Source organism: Mya arenaria, chromosome 4 (genome assembly GCF_026914265.1).
Source record: "Mya arenaria isolate MELC-2E11 chromosome 4, ASM2691426v1".
Taxonomy (NCBI): domain Eukaryota; kingdom Metazoa; phylum Mollusca; class Bivalvia; order Myida; family Myidae; genus Mya; species Mya arenaria.
The window spans coordinates 44,158,010-44,183,464 of NC_069125.1; the positions used below are offsets into that span (position 1 = coordinate 44,158,010).

Here is a 25,455-nt window from a genome sequence, read left to right on the forward strand (position 1 = left end):
TTTCGTCTTCTTCTTTTGCAACAGTGCTGTAGGTACTTTTATCTTGTATAACGTGGATTATTAATTTAGAAGCCTTGAATATAGACCAAGTGTTTCACTATCCATGCAAAGTAGAAAACAAACATGTGCCATGGTGTCATATACAGTTCTTATTCGTTTTTCTCTGAGTCATATTACCATTCAGACTTGATGTCGTTTATTGATTGGAATGAAGTTCTGTTCGTGTTATTAAAGCTTCGCAGTGATCATTGTCAGTGTCTATTATCAAATCATATAAATAAGTTTGGTAACGTGTCTTTAGAATAAATTTTGATACTTGAGCTATAGAAACATTTTCAATTATCGTCGTCATAAATACACGAAGAAAAACGAGTTATAAAGGCTGATGAAAAACAGTTTGACGAATATAAGGAGGTTCTGCGACGTTTCTATATAATACCTGTCATTGAATAGTTAACAGGTACATGGATATAGTATAAAATAACGATCATTTTGAGTTTTGGGATCAAAATTTCCAATGTGGTTATTGTTTGAAAAAATAAGATGCACGTATCGGTACCTTATTTAACCCAGGTTGATGGTGTCACTGGTCAACACGAAATTCTGTTTTCATTTAGGCTATGATACATGTGACTACAATGAGGTTGCCCCGTTTGTTTTACTAAAATAACAGCGGTTTCACGGTTCATGCTTTTTATAGTTATATACTATTTTATTTTCCACATATAGACTTAACTTTAGTGGAAGGAAATATCAGCCTTTATTCGGATATGGGAACAGTAACACTCAACGTGTTTTATCTGCTACTGTCCAAATATCTTACTTAATTACCACCCTTGACTGCATAAAAATATCGGACATATCGCAGGTTCACCTAATAATCACTCTTTACGCACCATTTATACAGCTTAATAGATATGTTCTATTCATTTATGACAATAAAAAGCACATCTCATATAACACCATAATGATTTCAACGGGCTAAATTATAACCCATGTCTTAACAATAAAACTATACATCAGTTATAAGTACAAAGCGTGAATAAGTAGCAATTTTTAGAGCACTATATAAGGAAAAATGATTATTATTATCATAATCATTAATATAGAGTAATAAAATGACCCAAAATGTATGAGCTATCAATATACCTATAGCATATAAGTTAAACATCAACTTTCACACATTAATGCAAATCTAGCACGAAAAAACATAATATCTAGTTAATCTTAGTTTGGATAATCGCAACAATCTATGTTTAAACTCAGTTTTGAAAATTATGCTACATTATATGATTAGGAAGATTGATAAATCTCTACTATCCTGTGCTGTTAGATTTAACAATGGTACGCCTTTCCATCCGTTAATCATTGATAGTGCTAATGTCATGCTTTAACAATATGTCATCAGACACTTAAATTCTAGCTTGAGATAAAGCTGGGCAAAACAAAATATGTCCGCAATACTTCTTTCAGTCAAACTATACGAAAATAAAGACGGTTCAGTTTGTTCAAATATAATTTTGTTATCAATTTTTGTTTGTTTCTTTCGAAGAAGTACGAAGGGGTCGTGTAGTCAAGATGAGAAACATAAAATTAGTAATGAAAACATGAAACAATCACAAACTATTTCAACATAACTAGTGAGATTTGAATCAGATCTCTTTTGTTCACAAAATGGGCACAATGCACACACTGATAACCAGGTAATAGTATACAAAAGCAAACCAAATTAAAGTGGTCAAAGCGATAAACAACATAATAGCCGGTGTAAGGAAATGGTTTGATACCCATACACTCACAGCCTCCGGTCATTATTCTGAAGAAATTGTGACTCCTTTTATGTAAAGTGCTGATGATGATAAGCAAAAAAAAAAACTCAAGGTGTAAAACGTTTTATGAATAATGACAATTTCCAGGGTATTGAGCATGTGATATCATAATTGTAAACAAGTACCAAAATGTAAAAAAAAATTGTGTCGGAGACCGGGGTCGAACCCGCGTCGCCAAAAAGCGTCTTACTCACTGAGCTACAAAGGCTTATTCTAATCGGGTGACATAATTAAGCTATACATCTACCTCGGTAATATCACGTGATAACGCCGACTAGCCTGAATCACGCATAAGTAATGAATTCTACCTGGTAGACATACCCAGTGATCTTTTTTAATGGAAAAATACGAAATAACTGCTAAACTTAAATAAATTGTAAACTATGTGGTACTTATATTAGTAAGTTTCAATGCATTTTACACATCGATGCCAAGTTTATGTCAGTTTTCGACAATTTTCTTTTTTCCCCGCTATTTTATCATACGTGAGACAGCACCTTTTATATTGAGAATATTCCACACAACGGATATACATGTGACGTAATGGTGACGTCATACCTATAAGATAACATATTTTTAACGTCAACATATTATGTTGATCATTTCTAAGTACAGCAAAGTTTAATTTAAATTAAAGTATTATTTAAAAAAAAATGAATACATTTATTTTTTATTATCAATAAAAAAAATATTTTTTTTGGTCAAAATAGTGAATATATGTCATTTAAAAATATATTCCACAATTGTCCATGAAAGAAAATTAGTATAATATATAAATAAATATAATGTTACTTAATAAATATACATGTGTAAATGAACCAAACGCATGTATACACACAAAATACATGCATGTTTCTACATTTATATAGATTATTATTTAACACGACGTATTGGTAAACAGCTCTTTTATATAAATAAAACATTTTGCTCTTCTTACCTGTGAAACGTTTTTGCGATGAGATCGCTGTCAAGGAAACAAGTCAATCCTGTGGTGCATATTAATTAAGCCACTTTCCGTTGTCTCATAAAATTTCATATTCGGCTTTGATGGTATGTGTAATTCCAGTACCAGTCTGGCCCGAAATAAGTACGCTCAAGTCACTCAAAGCGAAATTTTAATGTCAAAGACTTCTCTGTGATTAAAACTTTCGGTCCAAATATTACAGTTGTTGACACTTGTAAATGCGAAATGTCTCGCGGAGTTCATGAACCAATGAAATGACCCGTTATAAAACCTTACACTGAAACTGGAAGTCAAGGGTGGTAGAAAATCTAGGAAAACAGAAAAATGCGAATAAAGTAAAAAAACAACAACAACGTATAATAGGCAAATTTCTTTGCGGGCTAAGGTGGAGTGTTCGGAAGATAGAAACCATATCCTTAAATTCCGATGACTGTTAATCTGCAGAAGTTCCTTAGGACTGAGTAATAAGATGATTACGTGACCCGGGTAGAGAAACTTTCAATAACATGTTAGTACAAAAACAATATTATACAGTACAAAGTGCATATTTCTAAAAAAAATATTTTTCAATATTTTTTTCACATATTCGGTATACTAATTTTTAGTAAGGAATTATAAGATTTTTTTGATTTAAAAAAAAAAATGATTGAGTTTGAAAATCCGGTGCCAGTGAGTTAAACCGTATTTTGGCGAAAAAAAATAAAATGTTGTTAATATTAATTTGCTCTTGAAATATTATTTTTGTCTGTCTTAACAGACCTCAGCAATTTAATGATTGAAATGAAGCCAAAAATGCCATCGCAACACACGACTCTACATAAAAAAATGCAAGAGAGCTTTAATCCATGATGCTCCCATGTCCTTCAATAGTTTTTACCGACCATTAAAAAATCTCAGTTCTTCACTTTTTTTACGGTTTTTACATGTCACCAGTCTTTTTCTTGGAGACAAACATGGTATACTCTAATAATGAAAGTTTAAGAACTATTGATATTTTTATTTACAATGTATTGACCATGTTTACACATGTATATCACTCATAAAACATTTACATTTAGATTTTCCCACACAACGGAAATACATATCGGGTAGTAGTCACGACATACCTCTATAAACAGCATTTAACTTCCATCATTGATTGGTTCCACTTCTGCGACTGAGAAATCGGCGAAGGGGGTAATGTAATACATAAGCTGGAAACCAGTCATGTGCATCTAAAAAAACAAATATTTAAAACCACCTCTATATACACTGCCATAACAGTGGGAATAATTGAAGGTGTCTCTTGGAACATATACTGCGCCACAAAATGGCGGAAAACTTTTGTCAAGCATTCTAAATTGATTCATTAACGTCAAAAATCGCATTTCCCTTGAATTTTGGTGGGAACACCTACGTCTGTAAGTATTTTAACAAAAAAATATATAAAATAAATACTGTACACCTATTAACGATGAACATTTGACTTTCCATGATGCGGGAGAATATCTGCTATGTTTAATCGTATCGTAATAACAACAGAAATAATAAATTGAACAAAGATTCAGACTGAGTCATTTTGTTATCATGTGAATTTTTTTAATAGAAACTACAAAGCAACAAAGGCCCCACGTATCCTCACCCATTTGATTAGAAAATAAAATTGTTCTTTAACACATTTTTCTACCTGATTGTCTCTTGGGCTATGAGTAACGTGTATTTAAATTTATAATTGTTAGCTTGTAACTATAGTTAAAGCCATGACTTGAAAGACGATTGTCAAAGAAATAAGTATAACCGCACGCCTATTTATCCTCACCATAATCTATATTGTTTAAGAAACATTAGTTTGTCTTGCATTGTACAAGACAATTGTTAAAACTTTACTAGATACGTATAAAGATCGATACACTGAAACAAAAAATAAGTCCATCTTATAAGACCTTTATAAAGACTTTCTGAATATTTCGGTAACAAACGAGATACTTCTTTAGTAGTGGAAACAAGGATAAGAAACGTAAAATGATCAAATATTTGACGTTTTTGACAGTGATCTTCGGGGGTAAGTCTAAGATTTATTTAAGTTTGATCATACTAGTAACTTAATATCATTATTTCATCTTAATTATGAAATAATATACCAGAAATACAACGGATCATAATAAATAATTTACAGTATATAACATGAAATACAACCAGTATCTCTTCTTGTTGATGAATTACGAATAATGATAATTAGAAACAAATGTCACCATTCTTTTTTCTTAAACTTGTGATATTACATCAGACATATGATTGCGATATAATCTGTAGAGTAGATATTCATATGACATTAATTACGTAAGTTTTACATGTTATATTCCAGTGTTTGGAGATTGAGAAATTTGTAGTTTTGTTAGTGGAACCGTTCGATATTGAGGGGAAGGAGAATATTGCTGCGGGGATAAATGTTGGTAAGTAATAACGTGAACCTTGTCGAAATTTCGTAATCCAGCAGATCTTTTTTTTAATTTTGTACATTGTAGTTCTTATATTGATAGGTCAGTTCGATAATTTCAATTGCAGGAATACTGTACATTTCTTACAAATAGGATACACATGAAATACGAATTATAGCAATTGCGCTTAATTGAATTGGCTGAGCAAATGGTTTTACACACAACTTCACCAATTGAAATCCTGTTCTCAGCTTGGTACATTCAATTTGACATTTGAATAAACAATGAAGGTATGAACAGAAATTTCCGAATGATGCAAATGTACTACTGGTTCAGAAGAATTTAAGTTTAATATTCTCAAACGACCATTCCTTCTCAGTTTAGTTTTCACCTGTTTAACATTATATTCTATAAAATGTCTAATCACTGATTAATAACGATGACTCGTGTTAACTGTGGATCGTTTTAGTTCAAGTTCACTTTATATTGATACCATTTTATCCATTCATTATTTTTGTACTTTCAACCCACTCAGCACCCCGTTGGCAGTTTGGACAGTTATCTTGATAGTGATTGGATGCATTATCACCCTATCTATTGTGGTCTACCGTATATGTTCATGTGTGAAGAAAGATAAGGCAGGGTGATACACCACGTCGTGATAGGTACTGCAATAGTTTCAATTTAACGCGGATAACGAAACGTTGCTGATGTGTCATTTGAAGTCAGCTGTCTCAAATGCCGTTATTTGGTAACGTATTGCAAGCGCATGTACTGATATTTGGAAATCAATATTGACAGATATTTACCAAAAGATAGTTCGTACAAGCCCTCACATTGGCGGCTGTCTAAAATCTTTTAACTACTTGCTTTATCTAGATTGATCTGGTTAAGTTAAAATAGGAAAAACATAATATGCAATTCCATTGCTATTAAAGGGACTATACACCAGATGATACAATTGCAAGAAAAAACGAAAATAGTTCAAAACTTACATAAATTGATAACGCTGTGTACAACGCATTGAATCTTATTTACTTAAATAACACATCGCTTATGACACATGTTTATTTCCCAGTTTTTGCGCATTTTTCCAATAACTGGTGTATTGTCTACACGTAAATCCAATTAGTTTAAAAATACTATTGGTATATTTATCTGTACTCATCAGGTGACTTTCACATGCTAAACATACACACTTGGCTTCCCGGAATACAGAAAACTGCTACAAAACAACGTAGACACAGAACTGTCTCCAACATCGGTGATGAAATTGATGAAAAGGAACTATAAAAAGAGCTAAACTGACAAATGACAGCAAGTTTTCCCAAAAGCTTCTTGACAGTGTGTGAAACGGTAACATAACTTGCAAGCTGTCGGAAAATCCTTTCTGTGCCTTTTTAACTGGACAAACATTTCGCGCCTTTTTAAACTTTGAAATTCAGCTGAGACAGCGACATGATTATTGCTTTTTTTTTTTACCTGGTTTGAAATCATATGAAAATATTTATTTTCTGCCTCATACTAGCTCGAATTGACAATCCTTGGATTGTTCTAAGGAATTATTGTATTTGCCGATATCAGAATATGTGTTGTCTGGACCCTTTAACATATTTATATTTTTAAATATAATTATTATAGGTTTTATTAAGTCGTAGTGCATAGCACAACTCAAGGAGTGTAATCAGGAAGTTTTACCAATTCTTAAATGTCATTAAGCAATGAAAGATCAATCAATTAGTAATCAATCCACATCGCTAACACATTTCAATGAACATTTCATACTAACATGTTTTGTCTGTTTTCCAAAGTCTTGTCAGAGCTTATCTAGATTGTTCATATTTGAGTTAACGTCACGAAGCTTAATTATATCGTGTATGAAATAAAATATACTTTTGTTAAACGGTCATACAATACAACCGTTTTTTTTTCATTTTCTAGGTGCAAATGTCACAGTTGTTAGTGTACGGAGCTCGCACGGCTACAACCCACCACGAAACGGTTATAACCAGTATCCCACTCCCCCTATAAGAGGCAAGGCCGCATGCCAGAATGTTCCTTCCTCGCCAAACAACGAGCCCACCACATACAATAAGCTAAGAAGCCAAGCAAACGCCATCGGTGAGGTCGAATTACCCAAAGGTATCATTGAAGTAATTTAATATGTTATAACATATATATAAATGTCATTCAGCAATGAGCAATTGAACTTTTAATTAATTCTTTATCCACATCGAATATCAGACTTAGTTTTAGAGCACTCAACAGTGCAGAAGTGGGTAGGAGAGGGCCAAAAACTAAAATGTTTCAGAAGTTCATGTTTTATTTAGTTTTGAGGAATAATGTTATTTCATTAGTGGAAAATACCCTCTTAACAACATCGTTTGTGGTAGTATGGAGTTTACGAAAGAAAATGGTATCAGACTTTGGTTTAAAATTATTTTTTTTGGAAAAGTCTGTCGACATTATAAGTATATGTTTGTGTCAAAGAACCCAAGACTTTCCAACAACAATGTCTTGCGGCTCCTTGATGATTTATTTTTTATTAAGAAAGATATTCAATAGTGAAAAACCGTTGATTAAAATCCTTCCGGGTTACATAAATGAAAAAAAATATTTCTTAAAATAGCTAAAATCACCAAAAAAGAAACAAGACATTGTTTAGTATTTTGACAAAAAAATATCCATTTGGCGTCAAGACATTTCCAAAATAGTGCAAACGCTCATTGAAAATCTAATAAAATTCTCTTTTATTAAATTTGCCAAACTCCTAACTACACATTCGCATGTTGCAATGGATATATGTATTATGCTTGCTAAATATTAAACCTCAAAACTTAATACAAAATCATTCTTCTTAACAATTTATATTTTGGTCCTTCAAATGACATTTGCAAGGCCTTTAACATGGTATACAAGTGTTCAACGATACAAAATAATGCCTGTCTTCCAAGGGTTTAGAATTTTTATCAGCGCCTATCTTGATATATGTTTCATATTTGCAAAGTCACATAAAATACCTTGCCAGAAATACAAGATACTTTGATTTTATGTCAAAACTGTCATACAATACAAAAGCTTAACATATAAGTTTTCTTATCTTTTTATAATTTATCAGAAAACAATTGTGCCGAACATGAAAGCAGGACCGAAAAACACTAATCGGAAAAAAACAACGACAGGATGATTCAATTTTTGTCCAGCCTGATATTGGTTATCTTACTTCTGAAGGCACTTTTGACGTGAAATAGAGAAATTGTTGTATCAATTGTCGTAGTGTTTATTTAGTCATATATTAATGCTGACAGACTAATGTGATTAACTCTTGCTATATGATCTTTCAAATATTCCCATAATGTAGGCTGATCACTTCTTATTTGGAGGCTCTATTTTGAGATGCATTTCCATGAGATATATTCAACTTTTTATTGGACAAATTTTACATATATTTTTTTTTTTTGCCACAACAATTACATCAAATTCTTAATTTTCATTCTGCCTTCTGAGCGCAAAAAAATCACTGAAGTCTGATTGTTTACATTGTAATTGTCTTTTCTAAGTTGTAATTGTTCAGTAAGCTTATGTTCTTGTATTCTATGTTATCCTTGACTTGTATCCTATATTCGATAGTTTATTATCCTTTGTTATCTTATGTGTGTAAACTATTTTTTATTGTTTCATCAATTTCTTTTGGTGAAGTACTGCAACCGGAAAATTATTACTTTGAAGTTTACATTTCTTTTAGCTTGATATGGCGATATTATTTTTTATGCCGACGTGATCTACATTTAATGTCTATGTATACCTGTTTGTGTTAAATCTTCATTTTTGTTATAATGAACCATTTTTGAATTATATGTCATTTTTAATTTCAAATAATCGTCGTAAAGGTCATAAGGTCGTCGTTATTGTCGTCGTCGTTGTTTGGGTTTGACGATATTTAACTTGAATGAATGTGAGAATTAAACGAGTTTATTAACAGTGTTTTAATAGTTCGTTTCCAAAACTTAGCCAGGCTCAACCCGCGCACAGGCCGTAAAATCTTACATTCACTATTGCTTAATTAATTAAAAACAACAACAACAACAACAACAACTATAACATTTTATTTCATAAACCAATTAAGAACAAGAGATGTTTGTCAAACATTATGCCCCCCCCCCCCCCTGAGCGCCATGTTGTCAGGATTATATGGACAATTGAATGAAATATGCATGGACCGAAATGACAGCTGATTTGTCACTGACATTGAATGCCGTTGAGGCAGTTTTAAAATTATGACCATTCAAAGTTTGAGGATAGAGTGTGTTATAACCATGATCTTTGACTCTATGACCTCAAAATCCATTGGAGTCATCAGCTGGTCACCAAAAATCTAAATGTTAAGTTTGAGGGCCATGGGTGCAGGCATTGACAAGTTATCACACAGAAAAGCTTTTTTCGTTCAAGGTCACTGTAATCTTGACCTTTGACCCAATGACCCCTAAAATCATAAGGGGTCATCTACAGGTCAGACACAACTCCAAGTCAAGTTTGAGGGCCATGGGTGCAGGCATTGTCCAATTATCACTTGAAACATTTTCACATTCAAGGTCACTGTGACCTTGACCTTTGACCCCTTAAATCAATAGGGGTAATCTACTGGTCAGGCCCAACCTCCAAGTCAAGTTTGGGGGCCATGAGCGCAGGCATTGTTGAGTTATCATTTTGCAACCTTTTATAGTTCAAAGTCACTGTTACCTTGACCTTTGGCCCGATGATCCCCAAAAACAATAGGGGTCATCTACTGGTCAGACCCAACCTCCAAGTCAAGTTTGATGGCCATAGGTGCAGGCATTGTTAAGTAATCACATGGACAACCTTTTACCATTCAAGGTCACTGTGACCTTGACCTTTGGCCCAATGACCCCTAAAATCAATAGGGGTCCTCTACTGGTCAGGCCAAACCTCCAAGTCAAGTTTGAGAGCCATGGGTGCAGGCATTGTCGAGTTATCACTCGGACAACCTTTTACCATTCAAGGTCACTGTGACCTTGACCTTTGACCCGATGACCCCCAAAATCAATAGGGATCATCTACTGGTCAGGTCCAACCTTCATGTCAAGTTTGATGACCATACGTCAACGAATTGTTGAGTTATCACTCGGACAAGCTTTGGTCTACCGACGGACCGACCGACCGACCGACATGCCAGTGCAAAGCAATATACCCCTCTTCTTCGAAGGGGGGCATAAAAATCGAATTCTTCAATTGTTGCGTGTGTTTCAGAAGAATATGTAGTATGTACATGTAGCGATTTAACAGTATATTTATTGATATATTCAGTAATAATTATTACATATTGCAGTGCTTTTTTAAGAATAACAATTTTTGAGTAATTTCTCTTCTTAATATAACAGTATGGTAATCCGGGGATATAAATACCAACGCAAGTCATGTTCTGAAGACTTGTAATCTGCAAGATATATTATATACATAAACAATGTAATTAAGACATATATATATATAAATAGAAGATGGGATAAAAGACTGCTAGTGGCCTATATGTATCTGATATACAATATAACACATAACACACAATGACATGAACAAACGAGGCATACAAGGTAATACAAAAGAACATATAACCACAATGACAAACGGTCAAAGCAAATACAAAACATTTTACAGCGTATAATACATATAACATTCATAAATTGTACTTACCAGTATGTGGTATTGAAAACTGCTTCAGTACACCTCTCCTCACTCACAGTGATTGAAATGGTTAGTTAGTCTCTACAAAGTAAGTTAAAAGAAAAGTAAGTTTACATAGATTATATGATAAGTGAAAAGATCAATTGTTATGTTATGTTATGTAATAATATACCGCTTTTCGGATAACACCTTATCTCGGACAATCGCGAATAAAAGCGCTTCACAAAATGACATAAATCATCTCAGCGAGAACCCAGACAAATACATGGATACAACTAGGAATGCATACCTTGAAACAAACCTCCAAAAGACTCGCAAGGATTTTAAAGTTACTAAAATAAGACTTCATGAAGCACGTCTCGACTGCAGAAAATCGTGGGAAACAGTGAGCGAAATATCCAAGAACCAATGATAAGAAAGGTTACATATACCTTTGACCAATCAAGATTCCTTGAAAGTAAACCATGCCTTCGGAGCTCCTCGGCCGCCATTTTATCGAAAACAACCTCGGATGTATGCCGGTACATCAGTTGAAGTAGTTCGTAAATTTTTGAATTATATCATTAATTAAATGTATTGTTTTAGATTTGTATTTATTGATCTAAGTTTAAATTGATTGTCAGTGAAGTGAATTATTGTAATCAAAATTAAGATTCCCACGTTTCGATTGGTTGTTTTCGATAAAATGGCCGAGGAGTTCCGAATGGTAAACCATGCTGAACTGATGATTAAAAGGCTCAAGACCACAGTTATCTGCCCCCCGTTGACCAAGATCCGCATGTGAATACAGAAACAAAGAGTGCTTGTGTTCAAGTATCAATATTTTATTAAAATTGAATGAAAAAGAAGCAAAAATGTTCTTTTTGCAGAGAACTTGACTGAATTTGACACTCTTTTGCAGAAATTGATAGTTTTCAATGTAAATATTGGAAAAATCATAGCTTGTGGAAGTCTGAAAATTAGTTGTTTGTAGCCGATTGACTCCCTGGCGGAAGGGTTATGTATCTGAACTCAATTTTGACAGTCGGGTCAATGGTTAACATGGTGTTTTCTTGTGATTATATTTTGTGTCTTGAATTGTTCTACAGAAAGGCGTGAGACCACAGTTATTTTTACTATATGTTTCATATAGACACTAACCTGGCTTTTGACTTTATACACACCCCAATTGAAAAACAAGGACATGGCATCTCTAGAACAATTCAAGACACAAAATATAATCACAAGAAAACACCATGTTAACCATTGACCCGACTGTCAAAATTGAGTTCAAATACATAACCCTTCCGCCAGGGAGTCAATCGGCTACAAACAACTAATTTTCAGACTTCCACAAGCTATGATTTTTCCAATATTTACATTGAAAACTATCAATTTCTGCAATAAAGTGTCAACTTCAGTCAAGTTCTCTGCAAAAAGAACATTTTTTGCTTCTTTTTCATTCAATTTTAATAAAATATTGATACTTGAACACAAGCACTCTTTGTTTCTGTATTCACATCCGGATCTTGGTCAACGGGGGGCAGATAACTGTGGTCTTGAGCCTATTTAAGCAACATTTTTTCAGAAACAGACTTCAAAACTCCTATAGTTCAGCTTCAGGCTATATGCAACACATACTGAAAGTTTGGCAATGATATATCAAACACTAAATGAATGAGACAAGTATTAGCACCTGTGGTATTTTCATAAAAAGTAGAAACAGCCATTTCCCTCAAATGTTAAGCCGCAAACCTTTGAAGAGCCATTATTTCCTTATGCATTGGAATAATTTGACCAAGTAAAGTTTTCCTTGTAGCTTTTAATGGTGTCTATAGAACAGCACCACAAAACTGGCCTGCCTACTCTTTTAAGATTTTTTCTAAGCAAAATAAGGTTTTTCCACTTCATCGGCTTAGTGTTTTATATAAAAAATGACATAGAGCCCAACTGAAATGCCTCAACTTGTCAAAATTTTGCTTTTCTGGTCCACTTATATACAAAGGTAACAGAACTGTTCAGTTTAACACAAGAAATTTAGTGATAATGTGTTAATAGACAGTCTAAACAACACTATATGCCAAATTGTTGGCTTCCGGGACAAATGGCGCAACAAAGGAAATGGCAAAAAACACACCAAAACTTAAAGATTCATGACAACTGCTAGTGTTTTCATGTATGAGGTGGCTACATGATGTAGAAAATGCAGAGATAGCATTATTATGCCCATTTTTAAAAAAAATTTACTTTAAGAATCTGTTTTGAAGGCTAGATTTGGCATTAAATTCAGAGTACAGCACTTCACTATTGTCTATAAGATGCTTATTTACACCTGATTTGCTATAAATCTCACTCATTGGAATCATTTACACACAAACAAGCACTACAGAGTTGACTAACATCTTCATTCTTCTGAAATATTGGATTCAGAGCTGCATCTCCTGGATTCAGATTGCAGGACTACCGCCTGGGGAAAAGGCCGCAGCTAACTGGAGCTTATTGGCACATCATGATCTGCAAGCAAGACACAAAAGCAATGTTTTACACAAATAAAACTATCTGCCACTACTGTTAAAGTCTGAAAAAGGCCTGTAAACACTCATTTGAGGCATACACAACCTTTAATATAGTCATAAATGTGATAAATATGCAGAAAAGTTCATGAATTCAAAGATTTTCAGGACAAATTTAATAGAATATATAGTCTTTTGGACATTTTGCAATCAGTTTTTAACAACTCAAAGGTAAACCTCATCTTATTGAGTACCCAGATGCATTTTGCAAGCATTCAAACCAGACATGCTTAGAATTTCTTCTTACTTGGAGATGGTATTCCTTTCTTGAAAATCCTTGCCGAGAGCCGGTATGGAAAACCACAGAGACCACAGTTTTACCAGCACTGGTTCTTGTCCTTGAAAATTCCTCTGTGGCTACAGCAACCAGGCTGGCTATTAAAATAAGCAATAAATTAGGGTTTTTAAAACATTTATACTGTATTAAGGTTGTGTTTTTTAATGCATTAAGGGAAAAGGCTCTATTCTTTATGAAAGCTGCTCACTTTTTATTTATTTTGCCTTGAGAAATGTCAAGTTTTTCAATGAATAAATTGAATAAATGAATGATTTAATGAATATATATGAATGATTGATAGAATGAATTAATGAATTAATGAAAGGTGGCATTATTTCTTTAAAATTGGGATCTCATTGTGTTGCTGTGATTGTTAAAGTATATGTTTTCTTGTCCATAAGCTGAAAATCATATGCAAACTAAATAAAACATCATTCTGCATCCTATGTGCAGTAAGTTTTGTTTAATTGCTTATAGAATTTGCAATTATTGTAATGTTTACTTAAAAGAGCAAACACAATGTGTGAATAGATGCACAATACAGACCAAAGACTGATACAAGTCAGCAGTTTCATTAGAAAATAATATTATTATTAAAGCCACACCAGAAATGATTGACAACATGAAAGAAATTCATTTAGGAATGGAACAAACAGTCTCAATGGGCTTTAATGACCAAACTGTCTCACTTTGTACTTCAGTTTGGATACCATTTTCTAATATATTATCTTGAAGTACTTACAAATTACAGCATGTTGGCAAACACCAAGTACAGCTTGGCCTCTGGTGGGCAGCTTGGTGGGGGGGGGGGGTCTTCAACAGACAGTTCCTCCTGGGTCTGCTTCCTATGTTAAAAAAATCCCTCCATTTATACTTTGGAATTGAAAGTGAGGCTTTCATTCATTAGTTACCATCATTTGGAACTATTTCCAAACATTAAATTGAAAGTGAAAGTAGTTTTTTTTAAAAATGTCAAAAATATATAAGAAAATTATATATTATTAATTTATATTATGTAATGTAAGATTTTCACATTTCATACTCAAACACCTATATTCTATGGCTAAGCACTGTCAACTGGCCAAATTTCAACCAGATAGCTGTATAAATTAAGAATTTATAACAATTTAAAATAGGCCACCCCTCCAAAAGCTTCCTCTATATCAGGCGTGAGACCACAGTTATTTTTACTATATGTTTCATATAGACACTAACCTGGCTTTTGACTTTATACACACCCCAATTGAAAAACAAGGACATGGCATCTCTAGAACAATTCAAGACACAAAATATAATCACAAGAAAACACCATGTTAACCATTGACCCGACTGTCAAAATTGAGTTCAAATACATAACCCTTCCGCCAGGGAGTCAATCGGCTACAAACAACTAATTTTCAGACTTCCACAAGCTATGATTTTTCCAATATTTACATTGAAAACTATCAATTTCTGCAATAAAGTGTCAACTTCAGTCAAGTTCTCTGCAAAAAGAACATTTTTTGCTTCTTTTTCATTCAATTTTAATAAAATATTGATACTTGAACACAAGCACTCTTTGTTTCTGTATTCACATCCGGATCTTGGTCAACGGGGGGCAGATAACTGTGGTCTTGAGCCAAAACAGAAGTATTCCAAATGATATCAATAAGTAAAATCGGCAATGCACAGTCCGGTCAGATAATCAACGGTCTGGTCACATTAATAAAAACGTGTAGTTAAATTTAGGTGATTAGGGATTTCTTTTTTGTTTTATTCAAGGTTATTATTGCATGTTCTTTAGTTTATTTGTTACTGTTATACCAGTACTGTTAGATACTGACATCATATCATTTGTATACACGTTTATTGCTTTAATTATCATGATTGTTTAAAATATGTTATGCATACGGGTTCGGTTCATGTTATACCATTGTTTATGAACCGTACCAACCTTTCATATCCAAGGGCAGTAATGTCAGGTGCGTCCATGCTTCCCGGTTCATTGTTTTCGTAAATGAGCCAATATAACTCCAAATTTCGCTGTCTGCATTCAGAAAACAATAGCAATACTTTTATTGTCCAAAACAAAGCATCGGGTGGGGTTTGTACGCAAGAGAACGGTATTAAATAGTTGTTTTGAAGCAAAAAATGCATTGAGTGAGTCGGGAAGCCTAGTAAGAACGTGCATTGTTTTCACAAGATATTTTAATACAGACATTATTTTGATCTAAAACAAGCGTCTTCGTAAACTAGCAATTGCTATTCATTCGGTGCCCAAGGTCGTTGCTTAAAATTATCGTTGAAACGTATAGAAAACAGTGGCAATACTCACCGAATCGAGGACGTTTTCCACTCAAAACAATGAACCGGGAAGCATGGACGCACCTGACATTACTGCCCTTGATATCCGGAATATGATTACTTGTAGTTTGTTTTAATCTTATCCTTGTAAAACTCAATCACTTACGCTGTACGCAATTGTGATTTTGTAAATAGAGATATAAACGATAACTTTGTCTAGTAATTTCCATACCTTTTTAAGTCTGTAGTGTTTGTTACTGATATTGCACATGTATTATAAGCAAAACTCTTTTTATAAGGCACAGTCGTAGCAAAACCAATTAATTCCTACAGTCAACAGTTAAATCCTCTTGCGTGTTTTCGTCGCCATTTCGGCTTTGTATCGGCTGGAACCTTGCTAGTATTTTGACCTCTTATTACACTTGTTGAACTTTTTACACTTTTTATACACTAACGTCGTTCTGCATGCGCAGCTTGTCTTTTGATACAATAACGTTATAGATATATCTGATCTTAATTGTTGAATTGTTTGTTTATTGTTCTAAATCTATTTTACTTAGTTAATTCGGTTTTTAAGTTTCACGGTCTGGAATCGCTGTTTCCGCCATCTCAGAATTTACTACAAACCAATAAACATAACTTTTGTTAATATTTCCGTCATTCTGGTTGACCAAAATTTGGGTCGGACATACCTCTGGCTATTAGCCAGTATTTCGGCAGTTTTCCACTTTTTGCCTATTTACCATCGCCGTGGGAGTATATAAGGCCGTGAAATTCTGAGCTAAAGGGCGGGGTTCCAGTCATTTGTTTTCGATTTACCTGCACATTCTCCATTTAACTACGGTTACAGAATATCATAAAGCTGATATATTATAATGGCAATTCTATGTAAGGATTTTTTTCTATACTTTTACACTGAAATATTGTTTAACATTAATGATTGCTAAAACATACACCCTCGACAATTTGCTTTCTGCGACGTGCTTTGCTTACGTACTCCTGTGCCACTGTTGACGTTATTCACGTATTCCGGGTCATTCATACGGTGTTTTGCTGTGTCCATGCCGCATACTGTTTAATATATTTGCTTATAAAATGACTATACCAGGTACATTTGATGTTTGCTGTAAAAAATAATTAACCGTTTTCGGACTTTGTCAATATCATTCAACATTTCTCGTTCTCCGTAAGGCATTAGTGAAGTAAACTAGCCACGCTATATACAAGTACATGAAAGCAACAAGAAAATCCACCAGGGCAAGATAGCGTATTTTTACTTCACCATTATATAAATCTTGTTCACGTCGTAGCAAGAGGGGATAGTCAAGTAAAACATATCAGTACTTTGTGTGCACGCCAATCAACAGTTGGACAAAGAGGTACCTGTGTCCGGTTTCGAAACACTATTTTACCGGCCCAAAGGGTGCTGTTCATCCCAGTGTTTGCGCGTAAAAGTATCGACTAGAAAAATAGCTCACAGGCACATGGTTTCGATGTTGACTGGGCATGGCAGCTAACTAGGAAGCCACTAGTTTTTGCTACGGTCTTATTGATGTACAGGCAGTTACATTCATTAGAAGATTGCTTCTGTGGGGAAAGTAATGACCTAGATACGGCGAATCAAGTGTCGATGATCTACGAAGCATCGCGTTTTGTACGGCAATTAAGCATAGCAAATGCAACCATCATCAAGGGTTAGAGTCGCTTCGAAAAATAACGGGAGACATCCTCTAATGGAGGCTGAGAAATAGAAGCCTCGAGACGCTCTGGGCTTTGGCGTCGACAGAAGGGTGAGATGCAGTTGAAATATAAGCAGAAGACGGAATAGTTCTGGTTTGATACCTCAAATATTGAGAAGTAATCTGCGTATAGTGATCATCACCCTCAGGTAAGTGTTTGAACTACTGAAATCAATGTAACAAACACATTACGGCCGACCCGTTCAACACCAAGAGCATAGAGCTCGAAAGCATTTCCATCCGGAACCTCTTGACGTTGTGCAAAACATTTAACTGCAATTTACAATAGTTTCGAATAATGCACTCGGTAAGTTTAATCAGTGAGCTATTTATTTAATCCTTTATTACAAGATATGTCTCACATGAAAAAGTAAAATAAAAGTATAATCACTGTATTTTCCCCAATCATTTAAGATATACCATTGATTTGTCAGGGTCACCCGCGTACACTAATATATCAATGAACAGTTCTTCTTATTGGATTCGCATTAATTATTTTGCAAATTGTTTTTTATACATCTGTGCGGCAGTACTTTAAACATGTCCCTTATCTGAATAAATTTATCTGCCCACAATAAATGATAATTTTTCATTATATCATTATTTTAATAAAACACATTTTGTATACATTTTATTATTTTACCTTTGTAAAAGTTCTGGCTAAATTGTTTTAAAGTTTGAAAATAAATTAAATGTAAGTTTCAATTTTGATGCTGTGCTGGCTGTAGGTATTTTTGTTTTGCACAAAGTGGAATTATTTTGTTCGAAACCTTGAGTAGATACGTGTAAAAACACTGTCCCTGCAGTGCTTCACTTGTCATTTTGATGTTGTTTTTTATTATCTTAATTGACTGTGTACTTACTACCCAATGAATATTACATTTTTTTTGGTCTGTTCACTTCTCACCGAAAACTGTATACATATTTTCCAAAACACATTTATAGTTTTTGAATATGAGCTCATATCTTCTATACTTGTGTCTTCCTAATTAAATATAAGTTAAATAAGTCATGAAATGTATCGAGTTAAACACCTTAAAACATAACTTTATTTTTATCTCTTTACAAGGAAGTTAATAAATGCAAACGAGTATTCCGCAGCTAAGTCTTGATACTTGTCATTCTTAAAGTTGTTGTTTACTTAAAGTTATTTTATTGGTCGATATTTGTTGCTTTGTACGTAAGTACACCTGTGCTTTTCTAACTTAAATTTGTGTTACATGTCCATGTTGTATTTAAAACAGTAGTATCTTAAACCGTTGTTGGAGTCGTGATCATTATTGAACATGTCATTACTGCCGCTAAACAGTTACAACCAATTTCAAACTGAGATCGACCATGCTCATATCTACCATTATAGTAGACCAAGTTTTAAAAGCAGCCTGTGTTATGTGCTGTGTATAAAGGTATCGCTTCTGTCCGTGAAAGGGCAATGGCAGAGACAGAGATTGATATTTTTATAGCTTGGATGAATTTGTGGTGTCCAAGAACCACTTATCAGGACTGTAAAACTTTAAAAATGATGAATATTTACATTTCCCTAAGGTCAGAAATCTTTCGAAGCCTGTTCAAGTCCAAGTGTCTCAATGCCATTGACTAGATAACAGTATATGGTTATAGTTTAAAATAACGACCATGTTGGGTTATGGGATCAAAATTTCCTCATTTTAACAGCAATGTTCTTAATTAATACTAAATGAAATACGGGTATTGTGGGAGTTCATTTTGTCGAACAATTAAGGGCCTTCCATAGTGCAAAAGTCGTTTGAAGGAAAAATAATTTGTATTTAGTTTTAAGGTTCAATATTTAGCATGCCTAACTTATATTTATGTTGCTACATGTGTAGATGTAATTAGAAACTAAGCAAATTTTACGAAAGAAAATTTGCATTACATTTCTTAAAAAAACAAAACATTTGCACTTTTCGGAAATGTCATTACACAAAATGTTTTTGTGTCGAAATAGTTAGTACTTCCCGATCAACAATGTTATTGCAGCTATTTTAAGAAAGATATATGCATTTTTGTAACCATGAAATAAATTTAATCCACGTTTTAGTATTTTATTGATTATCTTCTTTATTCATAACGATATCACCAAGCACACATAATACATTGTTGATTATGTAGTCTTGGACATTTTGACACATAAACTAAGTTTTATTGTGGACAAACTTTTCCAAAAAATACAAATGTTTTAGTCCAAAGTCTTATAAAAGGTTTTTCGTAAATATGGTCGAATCCTTTTCACAGTAAACATGTTGTCCGGCATGTATGTTTAACTCCCTAAAATGTTGATTCCGCAAAACTAAATAAAACATGACATTTGAAAACGTTTACATTTTGCATTTCCCACCCTCTTCGGCACTTTGGAAGGCCATTAACTCTGTTTCATAACTCATGGTGTTTTTCCAATAATAAAAAAAAATCTTAAAAAATACGGTATATTATAATAATAATTAATATTACAGAATATTCACATCACACAAAAGGTATGATCTATCAATATACTTATATCACATCGGTAAAAACATAAAATCAGCTTACACAAAAACTAGCACGAAAAACAAAATAGCTAGTTAAGCTTGCATGGTGTGAATATTCACAACAACCTATGTTTCAGATAAGTTTATTTGTTAAAGGTTGCACAATAATCATTCAAAACAAAGGAGTAACATAAAATACTGCATAACTTCAATATATAGTCCTTATTTTGAAAGTTTTATTTTTGTCACAATGTTTTCCATGTTCCCGTACTTGCTGGGTTGAAGATTTTTCCCTAATGATTTCAGTCATTCAGCAGCACATGGAGTGCTCAGACCTTGTGAAGGAATTTGTTTGAGGTTCCGGTTATTAGATTCTAATAAATTATGCTAAATAATATCAAGGGGTGAAAGCGAAAAGGTTCTATCTTTTCCTTTATTTAATGTCACTTTTCGCACCCCCCCCCTTATATGGTTATCAAAATTGATAAATCTCTACTATCCTGTGCTGTTAGATTTAACAATGGTACGCCATCATCAAGTGTGCTAATGTTATGCTTTAACAATATGTCATCCAACACTTAAACTCTAGCTAGAGATAATGCTGGGCAAAACAAGTATTTCCGCAATACTTCTTTCAGTAAAACTATCGAATTAACAACAACTGAATGAGGAGATACAATAAATGCTGCAAATGTGGCGGAGAGTACACGGCGAAAAAGAAGCTACTGCTACTGCTACTGCTACTGCTACTGCTACTACTACTACTACTACTACTACTGCTGCTGCTGCTGCTACTTCTACTACTACTACTAATACAACTACTACTACTACTACTACAATGATGGTTCTTTTACGTCAAAAATCTCCTTTCCCTTGAATTTTGGTGGGAAAGCGCACGTCTGTAAGAAGATAAACAAATATACATATATAAATACAGTAGACCTATTAACTATGAACATTCGCCTTTCCATGATGCGGGAGATTATCTGCTATGTCCAATCTTATCGTTATAACAACAGAAATAAAAAAAAATAACAAAGATTCAGACTGAGTAATTATGTTATCATGTTAATTTATTGAATAGAAACTACAAAGCAACATAGGTCCTGCCTCTCCTCACATATATGATTAGAAATTACAATTGTTCCTTAACACTTTTTATTATAAAGATTCGTCCTAAGTACTCAAAAATGGCTTAACCCTCTACAGCGAGTCCCTCATTTTACTGACCTTTACATGACGATAACCTCAACTTAGTGTCTCTACCTGATTGTCTCTTGGGCTATGAGTAACGTGTCTTTAAATTCATAAATGTTAGCTTATTCCTATAGTTGAAGCCATGACTTGAATGACGATTGTCAAATCTATACTCAATACGTTTACAGATCGATACACTGAACATTTAAAAACAAGTCCATCTTGTATTACCTTAACAAAGCCATCATGTAGGTTTCGGAGTAAACTTCTATAGTAAGTGGAAATAAGTACAAGAAAACTGAAAATGATAAAATATTTGACGTTTTTGACAGTGATCTTTGGAGGTAAGTTTAAGATTTATTTAAATTGATCCTGCAAACTAATTGTCTTTTTTATTTTATCTTATTTGTGAAATGATATACAATAAATAAATACAATGGATCATAATTAATAGTTTACAGAGTGAAAACAGCAGCTCTTTATGTTTATTCATGCAGTAAGATGTATGAATGATGAATATTGATAATAAAAACCATAGGTTTTTCTTGATCGTGCGATTAAACATAAGAAAGACACTTAGATATTCATCTGACACTAATTAAGAAAGTTTTACATGTTTTACTTCAGTGTTCGGAGATCAGGAAATTTGCAGTGGTTCCGATAAATACTGTGCGGAAGGTGATTATTGCTGCGGAGTCAAGTGCTGGTGAGTAATTTCGAAAACTTTGACGAAATTTCGTAATCCTCAGACTTGTTTTATATTGTTCATTTGCTGCATTTCATCGAACGTAGCTCTAATATTCATTGATAGGTCTGTTTGATTTACTCAATATTTAAAGTGTATGTTACCAACACATTGCATACAAATGGAATCAGGGAAATTGCAATAGCTCTCAACTAAATAGGCTGAAGAAATAGAAAAACATACAACTTTACTACCTGAAATCCTGTTGTCAGCTTGATACATTCAATATGATACTTATCACAAAGAAAAATGTGTTACTGAGTCGTTGTAGTTCACAGACATTTTATAACTGTACTATCTTTCCATCCACCTAGCACCCCTCTAGCAATTCCGGCAATTACCGGGATAGTGATTGCGTGCATTGTCTTCCTATGCACAGCTGTCGCCTGTATCTGTTTCTTGGTGCAGCTAAATAAGAGGAAACCAGGCAGGACGATACAACCTCGCCAGGGTAGGTATTATAATGGTGTCAATTAAAAGGTTGAAGACAAAGATCGTAATATGGAAACATCCATGAACATGACGATTTGTGTACGTGTGAATCAATGCAAACGGAAACGAGAAAGTGCCGATGCAACTGTATGGTAAACGTTAATACGATATCAACTCGTGTGTGTGTGTGTGTGTGTGTGTGCGTGCATGCGTGCGTGTGTGCGCGTAAGCTCGCGCGTGTTTGTGTGTGTGTGTGCTTCACATTTGTCCGAAGACTGCGATAGTCTGTTTGCCTAGTTACCTTTGGTTCTGAACCATGTTAATCATCCAGGTGGGAATGAAAGGTGACTACTGACAGTGATGGATATAATTTGTATTGGTCTTTGTAGATGCTATTTACTTAAACAGTTTCAAGGACCCAAAAATACGAGAATTTGAAGGCGCTATCAAAAAATAAACTTCGACATCGAATAGTAAGTACATGTATACTGTTATTGAGACTACACCGGATTTTATATTATAAGATACGTTATCTTTAAGACTTTTCAAAAACCAGTTTTTTAAAGCATCTTTTTGTAGGTAAATAAATAAGCATTTTGAATTACGAAATATTGTTTTGTCGGTGTGTAATTTGATATACTCTGTCGCAAATATATCTTTTTGGAAACTTCGATCAACACGGCTGAAATGATATCGGGTACTCAAGGGTGACGTAGATTTAGCAATTTCGTCCATCATACATAACCTCATGTTGGCGGCTGTCTGAAATCTTGAAACTATTTGCTTTATCAAGATTGATTTGGTTTAGTAAGCTTGAGTTACAAAACTAGGATAGCCCATTACGCGGTTTGATATTGTAGCATTTGATTACGTCTACCACATTAATTAACACATTCTAATTATCTTGATTATTGTATTGTTTCATATTTGTGAAGCCATTACGTCACATCACAAATATACCTTGCCAAAATTAATAGATTGTGTTTATAATCTGCCAACCGATCATACAAACAAACGCTTAACAATTAAATGATTCATTTATTTTTTGTCATTTTTATATATTTTTTATTCCAGGTGCAAATGTAGCAGTTGTTGGTGTACATAGCACGTCCAGCTACTACCCACCACAAAACGGTTACAACCAGTACCCACCTCCTCTGACTTACAACCAGGCTGGTAGCCAGTATCCACCTCCTCCGGCATACAATCAGGCCGACAGTCAGTATCCACCTCCTCCGGCATACAATCAGGCCGGCAGTCAGTATCCACCTCCCCCGGCATACAACCAGTTCGCCGCCTTAAATGCGCCAAGCAGTCAACCCCCGGCCTTCGGTCAGGCAACGCCCGGATTTAGCCAAACTGCATACCCGCCACCGCCGTCGTTTAACTCTGTACCAACAAACAACCATGAGAAATAATATCGATGGTTGGGTTTGGCATTTTTTAAAGATTCTAACAAACTTGTATATATGATGAAACCGTTTTTTAAACAATAAAAAACATTTCATTTCATGAAGTGTCCGCTTATATAAACCCTATAAGAACTGTTTTCAAAATCGAGTTCTTTAATCTATGAACTGTTATGTGTGTATAAGGAAAATCTGTAAGATGTACGAAATGCTTTAACAGTATTAGTTATTGACATATAAATATAGTGCCTGTAGTTATAAATTTAAGAATAGCAATTTTCTAGCTATTTCTCTTTGTTTTTAGCATAAACATGTAGTTCATGTTTGAGCATTTCTTTTTGTTTTGTTTTATTGCATGTTGTAATTGTATGTTCTTTAGTTCACTTGTTATGGTAACTATAGTTCTACCAGATACAGACAGTATGCATGTGTATAAACGTTGATTGACTTAATAATCATGTTTTGTGCAATTATAGTTTGCATTAGGGTATCGTCTAGAAAAAATGTTGTTCATGGGCACAAGGTCTAAATGTTGATAGCAGTTATTAGCTTTTGCTAAGGTCTGATTAATGTTCAAGCAATTTCAACCATTGGAGCATTGCTTCTGTTTAGAAAGGAAGGTACTAGCGACTGCGAAGCAAGTGTCATCCTTCATACGGCCGTTTAACACAGTTAGTGCAACCATCACAGAGGGTTAGAGTCGCTTCGAAAATTGAGGGGAAGGCCCCGAGACGCTCTGGGCTTTGGCATCGAAACAACGATGGATTGCAATTGAAAAAAGTTGTCTTTGTCTTCTTCAAGAGTTTTGAAATCTCCACTAAGTCATGTTTGCATCAGTATTGTTATAAAAGTAGTGTTATTGTTATAGTTTATCTAAATCATTTAAGATGTCCTATTGATTTGTCAAGGTCACTCACGTACATTTGTATATATCAATTACATTTTTTCTATTGGATTCGCGTAAATTCGTTTGTAAAGTGGTTTCTATACATCTTTGTCACAGTACCTAAAACATGTTCCTTATCTGGACCAAAATCCCTGTCCACGATAAATGATAAATTGTGTTTAAATCATGATTTTAAATATGATAAAACACATTTTGTATGCATTATATTATTTATTTTTATGAATATAAGTACTTGTTATATTGTTTTGAAGTTTAAAAATAAATTTCTATAACAAATTTAACCTAATCTTCCTCTCTTGCTACTGTACTCTATGTACTATTGTTTTACATTTAAAGGAATTATTTGGTTTGAAATCTTGAGTAAATACGACTACATACACTGTCCCTTTAAGTACTTCACTTTCATTTGATATTTATTTGGAACTTATTTGACTTGGAAAACATATACAAAAAGTCCGTGCACAAGGATAAATATAAGAATAATATTGAAGTGTTCGTCTTAAAAATTGCCCCATAATTAA

At 33.9% G+C, this 25,455-nt stretch overlaps 1 protein-coding gene and 1 long non-coding RNA gene across 2 annotated transcripts; one reads left to right on the forward strand and one right to left on the reverse strand.

Annotated features, from left to right (window-relative positions):
- Nucleotides 1-6,525: 6,525 nt before the first annotated feature.
- Nucleotides 6,526-25,187, forward strand: LOC128231571 (uncharacterized). The gene is made up of 5 exons (XM_052944574.1): nt 6,526-7,352; nt 20,883-21,785; nt 22,069-22,147; nt 22,501-22,637; nt 23,693-25,187. The coding sequence occupies exons 2-5, from the start codon at nt 21,746-21,748 to the stop codon at nt 24,034-24,036; spliced, it is 600 nt and encodes a 199-aa protein (XP_052800534.1). The 5' UTR covers nt 6,526-7,352; nt 20,883-21,745; the 3' UTR covers nt 24,037-25,187.
- On the reverse strand, nt 13,287-14,563 carry LOC128231572 (uncharacterized). The gene is made up of 3 exons (XR_008260387.1): nt 14,479-14,563; nt 13,707-13,834; nt 13,287-13,400 (listed from the first exon to the last, which is right to left on the reverse strand). It is a non-coding gene; the product is annotated as an uncharacterized LOC128231572 (long non-coding RNA).
- Nucleotides 25,188-25,455: the final 268 nt, after the last annotated feature.

Excerpts from the sequence above, each read along its gene's own strand:
- LOC128231571 (XM_052944574.1), top strand. The coding sequence starts at position 21,746 with ATGATAAAATATTTGACGTTTTTGACAGTGATCTTTGGAG. Across the intron at positions 21,786-22,068 it reads TTTGACAGTGATCTTTGGAG|TGTTCGGAGATCAGGAAATT; the intron begins GTAAGTTTAAGA and ends GTTTTACTTCAG. Across the intron at positions 22,148-22,500 it reads TGCTGCGGAGTCAAGTGCTG|CACCCCTCTAGCAATTCCGG; the intron begins GTGAGTAATTTC and ends CCATCCACCTAG.